At 44.4% G+C, this 12661-nt stretch overlaps 1 protein-coding gene across 5 annotated transcripts in view; it reads left to right on the top strand.

Annotated features, from left to right (window-relative positions):
• DENND2A (DENN domain containing 2A) overlaps positions 1-12661 on the top strand; it is a 122126-nt gene that overhangs the window by 38510 nt on the left and 70955 nt on the right. For all 5 annotated transcript variants that reach the window (XM_030825891.1, XM_030825887.1, XM_030825890.1 and 2 more), the window contains one exon: positions 81-1220. In XM_030825891.1, the coding sequence (XP_030681751.1) occupies positions 226-1220 (995 nt within the window). In that variant the 5' untranslated portion in view covers positions 81-225. The remainder of the gene's footprint in view (positions 1-80; positions 1221-12661) is intronic.

The following is a 12661-nucleotide window of genomic DNA, read 5'->3' as shown; positions in this document are numbered from 1 at the left end:
ATATCTAAGTTGTAGCAAATCTCTATGACCAGCCAAGAACAATAAGAATGACTCACCTGGTGTTTGTCTTTCTTGTGCAGGGTCAAGGTGGAAGGTCCAAGGACTGAGAAAGACCCTCGAAGGCATCCACTTTAGTCCTCCATTCCATTCCTAGAGACTGATCAGGAGTCGGGCTTCAGAAGGAGCCCCCTGGAAGGCCTCTGCAACCTCACGCTAGAGTCAAGAATGGATATGTTCAGCTTGGATATGATCATCAGTGACCCAGCTGCAGAAGCCAGCAGGGCTGGGAAGAAGCAGCTCAGAGGCGTTCAGAACCCTTGCCCATCTGCCAGAGCCGGACCCCGGCACAAGTCCCTCAACATAAAGGACAAGATATCAGAATGGGAAGGGAAGAAAGAGGTGCCTGCTCCTGCGCCCAGCAGGAGAGCAGACGTACAGGAGGATTATCTGCCATCCTGTATGGTGGAGAGGAGGAGTAGTGATGGGGTGAGAACTCAGGTCACAGAGGCTAAGAATGGAATGAGGCCAGGAACAGAGAGGACAGGGAAGGAGAGGAATAAAGGAGCAGTGAACGTCGGGGGACAGGACCCAGGGCCGGGGCAAGACCTAAGCCAGCCAGAACGGGAAGTGGATCCCAGCTGGGGCCGAGGCCGAGAGCCAAGACTTGGCAAGCTACGCTTTCAGAACGATCACCTCTCAGTGCTGAAGCAGGTCAAGAAACTCGAGCAGGCTTTGAAGGATGGGTCGGCAGGGCTGGATCCCCAGTTGCCAGGGACTTGTTACTCCCCACACTGCCCTCCTGACAAAGCAGAGGCAGGGCCCACCCTTCCTGAGAACCTCGGAGGCGGGAGTGGCTCAGAAGTCAGCCAGAGGGTCCACCCCTCGGACCTGGAAGGCAGGGAGCCTGCCCTGGAGGTTGTGGAGGACAGGAAAGGTTCATGCAGAAGGCCCTGGGACCGGAGCCTTGAGAATGTCTACAGGGGCTCGGAGGGTTCCCCCACAAAGCCCTTCATCAACCCTCTGCCAAAACCCCGGAGAACGTTCAAACATGCCGGAGAAGGAGACAAAGATGGGAAGCCTGGCATCAGCTTCAGGAAAGAGAAAAGAAATCTGCCTCCTCTGCCCTCTCTACCTCCCCCGCCTCTGCCCTCCTCTCCCCCGCCTTCCTCTGTGAACAGAAGACTGTGGACCGGGAGACAGAAATCCAGTGCAGACCACAGGTAGGTGCCGGGTGTGGCCGGGCAGAGTGTAGCCACCTGACTCTCTCAGTGGTTTATGTCCCATCATAACTGTCTGTTCTCAGCTGAATTATTTGTTTTATTAAACTGATGGATCTTTTAGTCCAGATGGTTCATAGCTTAAGATACTTTGTTAATTAACTGGAAACTTGGTAACTGATGCATGTATTTTGTGTTTGTTCTCAGTCCTCACAAAAAATGAGTATGTGCTTTTAAAAATTACCCTTTAGAAGTAATAAGGACTTGGAACTGGGACAGTAACCAAGAGTTAGATGAAGGACTCATGTTAACCCTGGCAGTCTACAACCTGGTAGTCCCTGCTAACTACCAGTGCTTGAATTTTTCTTGGGGTGGGCTTTAGGAACACATTGCCTCCAGTCTACACTGGCCCTATCAGTGTCTATCTATGTGACCTTAAACAAGTTATTTAACCTCTCGAAGCCTCAGTTTCCTCATTTATACATATGGATGCATGCACTGTGAATGTTTTATAATGTTAAAATAGCACATTAAATAATAAAGCATGTTAATGCTTAAAAATAAAATCTGTGCTTCGAAAACAGTTTTTCTATTTTGCAACTTAGTCTCTAGTCCATTTCTGTAACACGCTAGTTGGTTTGATACCCGCTAATCTAGAAACCAGCTTTAGAGCAAAACTCCTCAGAACAGCTGTGGTACTCCCTTTCATCATTTCACCTGCTATTTTCTCTTGACCCACCCCAATGAGCTTTGGGAACCTCCTGAAATTACCCTGTCCCAAGGCCACCGGTAACCTCCATCTTGCTAAATCCAATTGCCAGTTCTTTGTTCTTTTCTTAATTGGCCCCTCTCAGTATTTGAGGAACACCTGTTGACTCGCTCCATCTGGCAACACTTCCTTCATTTGGCTTCTGGATCACCCGTGTCCCTGGAAGTCCTGCTTCTCTGGCTCCTCTGAGTTCAGTTCTTTTTTCCTTCTATCTGTCAGAGCACACCCCGAACCTACCCCCACCTCAACCCAGGGCCAGACTTGAGACTTTTCTTCTCCATCTACACTCACTCCCTAAATGATCTCATCCAGTCCCATGGCTTTAAATGTCAATGTCGGCCAGGCGCGGTGGCTCATGATTGTAATCCCAGCACTTTGGGAGGCCGAGGCGGGCGGATCACGAGGTCAGGAGATCGAGACCACGGTGAAACCCCGTCTCTACTAAAAATACAAAAAAATTAGCCAGGCGTGGTGGCGGGCACCTGTAGTCCCAGCTACTCGGAGAGGCTGAGGCAGGAGAATGGCATGAACCCGGGAGGCGGAGCTTGCAGTGAGCCGAGATTGCGCCACTGCACTCCAGCCTGGGTGACAGAGTGAGACTCTGTCTCAAAAAAAAAAAAAAAAAGTCAATGTCATGCTTACGATTCCCAAATTGAGGCATTCAGCCCCAGCTCCCTCCCCCAGCTTAAGGTTTGTGTAGTCATCTCCTGCTTGGATCTCCATTTGGTTGTCTTATCATTTATACCTAACGTGTCCAAACCCAAATTCTCCATCCAGGCCACCAGTAACCACCTCCTCCTAAAATAATTGTCATCCTACTAAATGGCATCACCCTTTGTTTAGTTGCTTAGGCCACAAACCTAAAAAGTCATCTCCGATTCCTTTCTTTTTCACATACCCCTTCCTAATTCATTACCAAGTCCTTTGGTTCTAGTTTCAAAATTTTGTCCCAAATCTGCCTACATCTCCACTGCTACCATCTTAATCATCTTGGATTCACCTCCCACCCCTAGAACATTCATTCCTCCCTCAGCAGCCAGAGGAGTCTTCTAAAAATATAAACTATAAATTAAATCCTGTCACCCCCCCCACTCAGCATGGTCTGTCATGTAGGATGATTCTTTTGACTGTAAATAGCATAATTTCTTTTTTTTTCCACTTCCCCTGTAAATAGCATAATAGCATAATTTCTTATGTTCTCTTCAAGGGGGAAAAAAGCTTGCATATTCTAGAATTTATTTACATATATGTATATATATGTAAATATATATAAGTTATTCCCAGTTTACAAATAATGCTGTGATAAGGAGCATATAGCATTACTAGTTTTGCTGCTTACTAGCTGTAGGACATTGGACAAGCCACTAAATTGTGTTGGCCTCATTTTACCTATCTGTAAAATGGTGATAATTACATTATAGTAACCACTTCACAGAGTTGTTATGAAGACTGAATGAGTTAACATGTGTAACATAAACTTAGTACAGAGCCTGTTTAATATGTGTTAGGTGTTTTATTTTTCTCTGGCTCCATTCTGTTTAATTAATCAGGCTATTTCTTTTTCAGTACCAAACTATTATTTTAACTTCATAATGTATTATTATTATTATTATTATTTCGAGACAGAGTATTGCCCAGGCTGGAGTGCGGTGGCAAAATATCAGCTCACTGCATCCTCTACCTCCTGGGTTCCAGCAATTCTCCTGCCTCAGCCTCCCAAGTAGCTGAGATTACAGGCGCACGTCACCACGCCTGGCTAATTTTTTGTATTTTTTGTAGAGACAGAGTTTCACCATGTTGGCCAGGCTGGTCTCGAACCCCTAACCTCAAGCAATCTGTCTGCCTTGGCCTCCCAAACTGCTGGGATTACAGGCGTGCGCCCCACGCCCAGCCCATAATGTATTTTAATATCTAGTAGGGCTTATAGAAAGTTCTTAATGTTGCTAATAATTAGTCAGTTGATCCTCTTGGATTTCCTATATATAACATCATGTCATATGCGAAAAAATAATAACCGTTTTGTCTCTCTCCTTTTTAGTAATTATAAACCTCTTATTTGTTTATTTAGTTATTATTCACCTTTTCCAAAAATGTCTTGAGTGTTTCTGCCTGTATTTTTCTGAATGTTCTAAATATTACTATCAAATTTCACATACATAAAATATGTGGGGGTTTTTGTAATTAATATATAATTATTTGGCATGCTATGTATTTGCTACATTTATTTCTAAGTCTTTTCTCTTTTTAATGCAATGGTTAATGTAGTCTTTTTTCTCATATGGTCTTTGTATTTAAGAAAACTACTTATTTTGTGTGTGTTTGTGTGTATATATATGTATATTTTTAAAGACATCTTAAATTTCTTATTATTTCTAATTGTCAGTTGATTCTCTTGGACTTTCTATGAATATAACCATATTATCCACAAAGAATCATCATTTTACCTTTCTCTTTTTAATTTATACCTAATTCTCTAACCAAATTGCACTGGCTGAGACTTCCGAACAGTGTTAAATCATAGTGCTGAAAGCAGTGTGCAGCCTTACTTCGCCCCTAACTTTAATGGTAATGCATCTAGAGTTTCACTCACAGGCACCCTTATTTGAGATATGTTTTTACGTTATCAAGTTAGTGTCCATTTATATTTATTTTTTCACTTAGAGTTTTAAATCTTAGGATTAGAGACTAGATTTTTGTTACTTTTCAGAAACCCCTGATGATCATATGATTCTTCTGCTCTGATCCATTCATAGTGAATTTATATCTTAATATTAACCCATCCTTAAATGTGGGGGATGAACTCCTATTCGGGTCTGGTTTATTATTCTTTTAATGTACTACTGAATTTTATTTGCTAATATTTTAAGATTTTTATATCAGTAAATAGACTGGTCTATACTTGGGTTTTATTGCACTATCTTTTTTTTACAGAATACATACAGGATGATTGCACTATCTTTACTAGGTTTGAGTTTCAGTGTTACGTGAGGTCTGGAGAAGAACTTAGATGCTTCCTTCTTTATGTTCTGAGAAAATTTGAATCCATCTCCAGTAATAAACCCTTTCTCCAGCCAGTGCCAAAGCCCGGGTCCCCGAGCACTCCCATGACTTCCCTGCTCCTGCCCAGTGCTTCCCACAGCAGCCCTTCCACGCCCCTTCTGGCTCTTCCTCCAAGGAGGCCCCACACCCCCAGGGACAGGTTGGTTCTGGGAAACTGGAATCCTTCATCTGTGTCATCACTGGGCAGGCGAGTCAACCTGGGGAACAGTTATTCCCATTATCTTTTCTCTCTTAACTACCATCTGCGCTTTTCAGTCTTCCAGCATTTTCTTTATAACCAGCTAAAGTTAACTTATTTCAGTCCAAAGATGAAATTTTTCTTGGCCAATTTGAATATGGTTGCATCAGCTGTGTTTTAACAATTTTGGCTTTGGGTTTTTCATTTTGTTTAAAATAGTACAATGGAGGTGATTAGGGCAAGATGTTCACTTTCTACTCCTAAAAAAATAAAGTATGCTCTTTATTGTGGTCCTATCTCTTAAAAACAAAAAGGACTGTACCACGAATTTGGCAGATGCACCACCCTCTTTGAGGGAGGAAAGCCAAACCAAGGTTGAAGAAAGAAATGATTAAGGATTTAGAGGATATGGGGGTTTCGAATTTCATGGCCAGGCTGTGTGTGCCTTAGAGAATGTATTCAGCTTATTTTCATAGGCCAATTAGTTCACCTCCTTAAGAGCAAAACCAGTGGATTCAGATCCTCAGTTTAAGAAAGCATATTTTTCTTTTTCTCTTTCTATTTCTCTCTCTTCTTTTTTCTTTTCTCCTCTTCTCTTTCCTTCCTTTTTCCCTCCTTTTCTCTCTCCCTCTCTATTTGCTGTCTTCTCTTTTCTTTCTTCATTTCTCTAAAGCCCCAGGAAATTAAATGCAAGGACTTAGGCCTTCAATCCTAATATGGAAAATGAGAAACCCTCAAATGTCAGGAAATTCCAAAGATAAGGTTCCTACAGCAACATTAACTTGGTTATATGTGTTTCATGGCATACATTTAATAGCTCTGGCAAGAATGCCTTAAGGCCGACATTTAACAAGAAAAGTTACTACTTTTTAAGTGTGAGCACCATCCTGCATTCACGTGTGTCTACATACTCAAAATGTCTTAACTGGACTTCAGATTTTTAAATTTCAGTTTAACTTGGTCATGTGACAGCTTGTAGATCTTTATGAAACCAAATAACTGCATTGACCAAAATTTCAACTTTTCAGCTGATTGTTTTGGCATCATATAAATTTGGCCTTTCCTTGGAGATTTAGTGTAAGACTTTCAGAACTTCTTGAGGACATGAAACCTCAGTCATTATATGGCTGCCAGATCACACTGTGCTGTTACTGATTCCATAATTTCCATCTTCTATGGGACCGATACAGATCCCCACAGCTCTCTGGCTGGGCAGCAACCCTCGGCTCTCACAGGTTTAACAGTTAAAATTAACTTACCAGCCAAGCTGTGGTCCATGTCAGTCAGCAAGACATCCCTGAGACAACTCAGAATTACCACGTCTAAAAACTGAATGTTTCGAGTCTTCAAAGGAGCACGTTGTTTGATTAAGTTGATGTTTAGAGCAAAAGCTACTCTGGAAGCTTCTGAGAAACTTGATTTAGTAAAGCCATTTATTTCAATAGAGGCTACATTGGAAAACAGAGAGACAGTGCTTGCTCTTCCAAGGTTGCTGTTGTCCATTACAAGAGTGATTTTCATGTCATTTCTCATTGAAAGGTGGAAATTGTTGGATATTAGCCACAATGAGGGACAGAAATAGTTTTTTCTTCTGACATATAGGGTTTAGATCCAGGATAGAGAAAAGCAGAAACCCTGTGAGTGGTCATAGTACACGGTGGACCTGATAACAGAATGCAAGCTGAGAGCTAACGGAAGCCTCCTCCTGCCTAGCCGCCTGCCCTGAGCACCTGGTGGTAGGAATACCCTTCCTGAGTATGGCGAGCCATGGGGAAGAGCTGCCCGTGGCCACTCAGGATAGACAGGCAGAAAGCCTCTGGCAGCTGGAGGAGGATGATGGAAGTTAGCGCGTGGTATCCTTGGTTTCTAACCCAGCTGGATGATGTTTTAAATGGTTGCTAGGTGCCAGGCTAGCCAAGCTTTTTTTTTTTTAAACAGGGTCTTGCTCTGTGGCCCAGGCCGGAGTGCAGTGCTGAAATCTCAACTCACTGCAACCTCCGCCTCCTGGGCCAAGCGATTCTCCTGCCTCCGCCTCCGGAGTAGTTGCGACCACAGGCACATGCCACCACACCCAGCTAATTTTTGTATTTTTTGTAGAGGCAGGGTTTTGCTATGTTGCCCAGGCTGGTCTTGAACTCCTGGACTCAAGCCATCTGTCTGCCTCAGCCTACTAAAGTGCTGGGATTATAAGTGTGAGCCACCACACCTGGCCTGTAGCCAAGCTTTTTCAATCCATAGATGAAAATAATCCTGGGGGAAATGGATTCAAAACAATTTACTAAAAATTAACTCAAGAATACAGCTGCTTTTTTTTTAATCTTGAAGTAGGGATAAATTATAAACAGTAAATGTGGCACTTAAAACCAGCTTTTAAAATATTCATTCACTGGGCCAGGCACGGTGGCTCACGCCTGTAATCCCAGGACTTTGGGAGGCCGAGGTGGGCAGATCACTTGAGGTCAGGAGTTTGAGACCAGCCTGGCCAGCATGGGGAAACTCTGTCTCTACTAAAAACACAAAAATTAGCCAGGCATGGTGGCGCACACCTGTAATTCCAGCTACTCGGGAGGCCGAGGCAGGAGAATCACATGAACCCAGGAAGTGGAGGTTGCAATGAGCTGAAATCCTGCCACTGCACTCTAGCCTGGGCACAGAGCAAGACTCCGTCTCAAAAAATAAAATGGCCAGCGAGGTGGCTCACGCCTGTAATCCCAGCACTTTGGGAGGCTGAGGCAGGCGGATGACAAGGTCAAGAGATTGAGACCATCCTGGCCAACATGGTGAAATCCCGTCTCTACTAAAAATACAAAAATTAGCTGGCCGTGGTGGTGCACACTTGTAGTCCCAGCTACTTGAGAGGCTGAGGCAGGAGAATCGCTTGAACCGGAAGGCAGAGGTTGCAGTGAGCTGAGATGTGCCATTGCACTCCAGCCTGGCGACAGAGCAAAAATAAATAAATAAATAACAAAATAAAATATTAATTCACTTATTCAACCAACAAATATTTACCACACACCTACTGAGTGTTAGACATAGGAATGTAATAATGAGCAAGATAGACGGAGACTCTGTCCTCACGGGATTTGCAGACCAGTAATAGAAGGACACAGCTGGTGTCGTGATCATAACTGCTGTCAGCGCTGTGAGGAATCCTGGTGCCATGGGAACATTCAGCAGGGATGTGTAGCCTATCAGGGAAACAGACGGGATCAAGAGGAAGTGACGCTCGGGCTAGTGGGAGGGTGGGGAGTGGACGTTCAGTTTGAGTGAATAGGTGAAAGCCCTGGGACAGGAAAGACTGCATCATATCAGAGGAACTGCAGGTCAGGAGTGTGGCCCGAGGGGCCAGGAAGGGTCTGGGATGAGGCCTGAAGGTCTTCTGGACCTGTACACAAGGTGTGGATTTGGGCCTATTACCTAAGGGCAATGGAAAACAGGAACATTTTTAAGAAGGGGAGAGAGATGATCAGATTTGCATGTTTAAGGCCGGGCACGGTGGCTCACGCTTGTAATCCCAACACTTTGGAAGTCTGAAGGGGGTGGATCACCTGAGGCCAGGAGTTCGAGACCAGCCTGGCCAACATGGTGAAACCCCCCTATCTCTACAAAAAATACAAAAATTAGCCAGACATGGTGGCAGGTGCCTGTAATCCCAGCTACACAGGAGGCTGAGGCAGGAGAATTGCTTGAACTCTGGAGGTGGAAGTTGCAGTGAGCTGAGATCGCCTCACTGCCTTCTGGCCTGGGCAACAGAGCCAGACTCTGTCTCAAAAAAAAAAAAAAAAATAGGCAGGGCACGGATCACCTGAGGTCAGGAGTTCGAGACCAGCCTGCCCAACATGGCGAAACTCCATCTCTACTAAAAACAAAAAATTAGCTGGGCGTGGTGGCTCACGCCTGTAATCCCAGCACTTTGGGAGGCCGAGGTGGACAGATCACAAGGTCATGAGATCGAGACCATCCTGGCTAACACAGTGAAACCCCGTCTCTACTAAAAATAAAACTTAAAAAAAATTAGCTGGGAGTGGTGGCAGGCGCCTGTAGTCCCAGCTACTCGAGAGGCTGAGGCAGGAGAATGGCGTGAACCCGGGAGGTGGAGCTTTCAGTGAGCCAAGATTGCGCCACTGCACTCCAGCCTGGGTGACAGAGCAAGACTCCGTCTCAAAAAAAAAAAAAAAAAATTAGCAGGACATGGTGGCAGGCGCCTGTAATCTCAGCTACTCGAGAGGCTGAGAGAATTGCTTGAACCCAGGGAGCAGAGGCTGCAGTAAGCAGAGATTGCACCTGGGTGACAAGAGCCTGGGTGACAAGAGCCTGGGTGACAAGAATTAAAGTCTGTCAAAAAAAAAAAAAAAAAAAGAAAAGGAAGGGGAGCGGAGGGGAGGGAGGGGAGGGGAAGGAGGGGAGAGAGGGGAGGAGAAAGAAAGAGAGAGGAAGAAAGAGAGACAAGAAAGAAAGAAAGAAAGAAAGAAAGAAAGAAAGAAAGAAAGGAAAGAAAGAGAAAGAAAGAAAAGAAAGAAAGAAAGAGAAGGAAAGAAAGAAAGGGAAAGAAAGAAAGAGGAAGGAAGGAAGGAAGGAAGGAAGGAAGGAAGGAAGGAAGGAAGGAAGGAAGGAAGGGAGGGAGGGAGGGAGGGAAAGGAAAGAAAAGAAAAGAAAAGAAAGAAAAGAGAAAAGGGAGGGAGGGAGGGAAAGAAAGAAGGAAGGAAGGGAGGAAGGAAAGAAAAAGAAAAAGCAAGAAAGAAAAAGAAAAAGAAAGAAAGAAAGGGAGAGGGAAAAGAGAGAGAAAGAAAAGAAAGAAAGAAAAAGAAAGAAAGAGAGAGAAAGAAAGAAAATAACTGCTAGGAAGAGCTAACTTTCTACATGCTTTGGCATATGTTACGAGCACATGACAATGATAGATCAAATGTTGTAATTGGAATCCTATTTTCCCACCAGTTCTAGAAACTGGGCATGTAAAGATTTCTGGCTTCTCCTTGATCTTGTATGGACTGTACCTCATGTTAATTTGTTTGCCTTTCAGACTTCCTGCATAGGAATTAGTCACCTGAAAACCAACACTTTAATACAGGAAATAGAGATGCTATTTGAGAAACCTTTTGATGAATCGTTTTGCAAATTAGTTTTGCAATGTGAATAACCATCTTTTATTTTGAAACAGGGTCTTGCTCTGTCTCAAAATGAGTGAGAGTGAGTGGCTGGAATGCAGTGGCTTGATCTTGGCTCACTGCATCCTCCGACTCCCTGGCTCAAGGGATCCTCCCACCTCAGCCTCCCAAGTAACTGAGGCTATAGGTGTGCCCCACCACACCCAGCTAATTTTTGTATTTTTTATAGAGACAGGGTCTTGCTCTGTTGCCCAGCTGGTCTGAAACTCCTGAGCTCAAGCAGTCCACCTGCTTCAGCATCCCAAAGTGCTAGGATTATAGGTGTGAGCTACCACGCCCACCCCCATCTTCATTTTTTTAAAGGGAGTTTTTAATTGTTTTCAAATTGGACTTTTCTAATGCTTTTTAGACTAGTGATACTTTTTATGTGTCAGAAATCAAATGCAAAGCATGGCTGACCTTTTTTTTAATTATTATTATTATTCCCCAGAAACAAGATCTCACTCTCTCACCCAGGCTGGAGTGCAAGTGGCATGATCTCAGCTCACTGCAACCTGTGCCTCCTAGGCTCAAGGGATCCTCCCACTTCAGCCTCCCAAGTAGTTGGGACTTCAGGCACATGCCACTATGCCCAGCTAATTTTTGTAATTGTTAGTTTTTGTAGAGATGGGATCTTACTTTGTTGCCCAGGCTGGCCTTGAACTCCTGGCCTCAAGCAATCCTCCTGCCTCAGCCTCCCAAAGTGCTGGGGTTACAGGCATGAGCCGTTGTGTCTGGCCTGAACTCTTATATTAGCATCTTGTTCTTGGAAATATAGAAGGATTATACAAAACATTCAAACTATGTCTTGAAATCCCAGGTGTCTGACAGTAACCACTGGGATAAAAGCTAATCCCATCCCAACAAACCCCAACACCTAATCTGGATTCCCACTTGCATTGCATGTGCTTTATTTTTATGTATGCATGTATGTATTGTTTGAGACAGAGTCTCTCTCTGTCGCCCAGGCTAGAGTGCAGTGGTGCAATCTCAGCTCACTGCAACCTCCACCTCCCCAGTTCAAGCGATTCTCCTGCCTCAGCCTCCCGAGTAGCTGGGATTACAGGTGTACACCACGATACCCGGCTAATTTTTATATTTTTAGTAGAGACGGGGTTTCACCATGTTGGCCAGGCTGGTCACGAACTCCTGACCTCAAGTGATCCGCCCGCCTCAGCCTCCGAAAGTGCTGGAATTACAGGCATGAGCCACCGCGCCCGGCCTGCATTACATGTGCTTTAAATAAGTGAGCCATCTGCTGAGATTTGGAGAGCCTTTAACGGTACAAATATCTTTTGTTGTCAGGGCACTTATTATGAAAACATTTTAAACATTCAGATATTATTTCATAGGTACTTTATCATTTTAAAATTTGACCTATACAAATATTGTTTCCAATGAGATTTTAAAAAATAAAAACAGAACTATAATCCCAGACAACAGGGAGGCTGAGACAGGAGGATCGCTTGAGCCCAGAAATTTGAGACCAGCCTGGGCACCAAAGCAAGACCCCCATTTCCACAAAAAATTAAAACTTAGCCGGCCACGGTGGCATGCAACTGCAGTCTCAGCTACTCAGGAGGCTGAGGGACAAGGATTGCCTGAGCCCAGGAGTTTGAGGCTGCAGTGAGCTGTGGTGGCACCACTGCATTCCAGCCTGGGCAACAGAGGGAGACCCTGTTTCTAAAAATAAATAGAGCTCTCACCATGGCAAAGCAAGGCACAGCTACAGCCCCTTTCTCTCTCTCAAAGAAAAGGCCAAACTCAGCCAGGCTCGTGCTCTAATTCTGGGCAGTCAAGGCTTTACCTGTAGGTGGTGGTTACTACCGTGGCCCTGAGAGTGGGAGAAACTGCCTGGCTCCCAGTGAAATGACCCCTCCCGTCCCCTGTTTCCCTGTAAGCGTTCATAGCATCTCCTCATAGCATAAATTACTTACTACGTGAGGGAAACAGAGGGTCTGCCTGGGTATCGCACAGTACTGTGTAATGCAGTAATGTAATTATCACTGTGTAATGCAGTTTTGTATGGAAAATTAGTTCAGGTTCTCAACAACAAACTGTTGAAATTCAGCCTATTTTAGTTTGGAGCCTGTGAATGCAGCTTCCCTCCTGACGTGCCTCACTTAAATAAATGCTCTCCATAATGCCTTGTGTCATTAAGAGCATCAGTCTCCAACCAGACTTCCTGGAGTCAGACCCTAATTCCACCACCTTTTCCCAATATACCTGGAGCAATTTATCTAACCCCTTTATGCCTCTGTCTTCTGATAAATAAAATGTGTATAAGAGGCCA

Source organism: Nomascus leucogenys, chromosome 13 (assembly GCF_006542625.1).
Source record: "Nomascus leucogenys isolate Asia chromosome 13, Asia_NLE_v1, whole genome shotgun sequence".
Taxonomy (NCBI): domain Eukaryota; kingdom Metazoa; phylum Chordata; class Mammalia; order Primates; family Hylobatidae; genus Nomascus; species Nomascus leucogenys.
The sequence above is the reverse complement of the archived record's forward strand: the minus strand, read 5'-3'. Positions and strand labels throughout refer to the sequence as shown.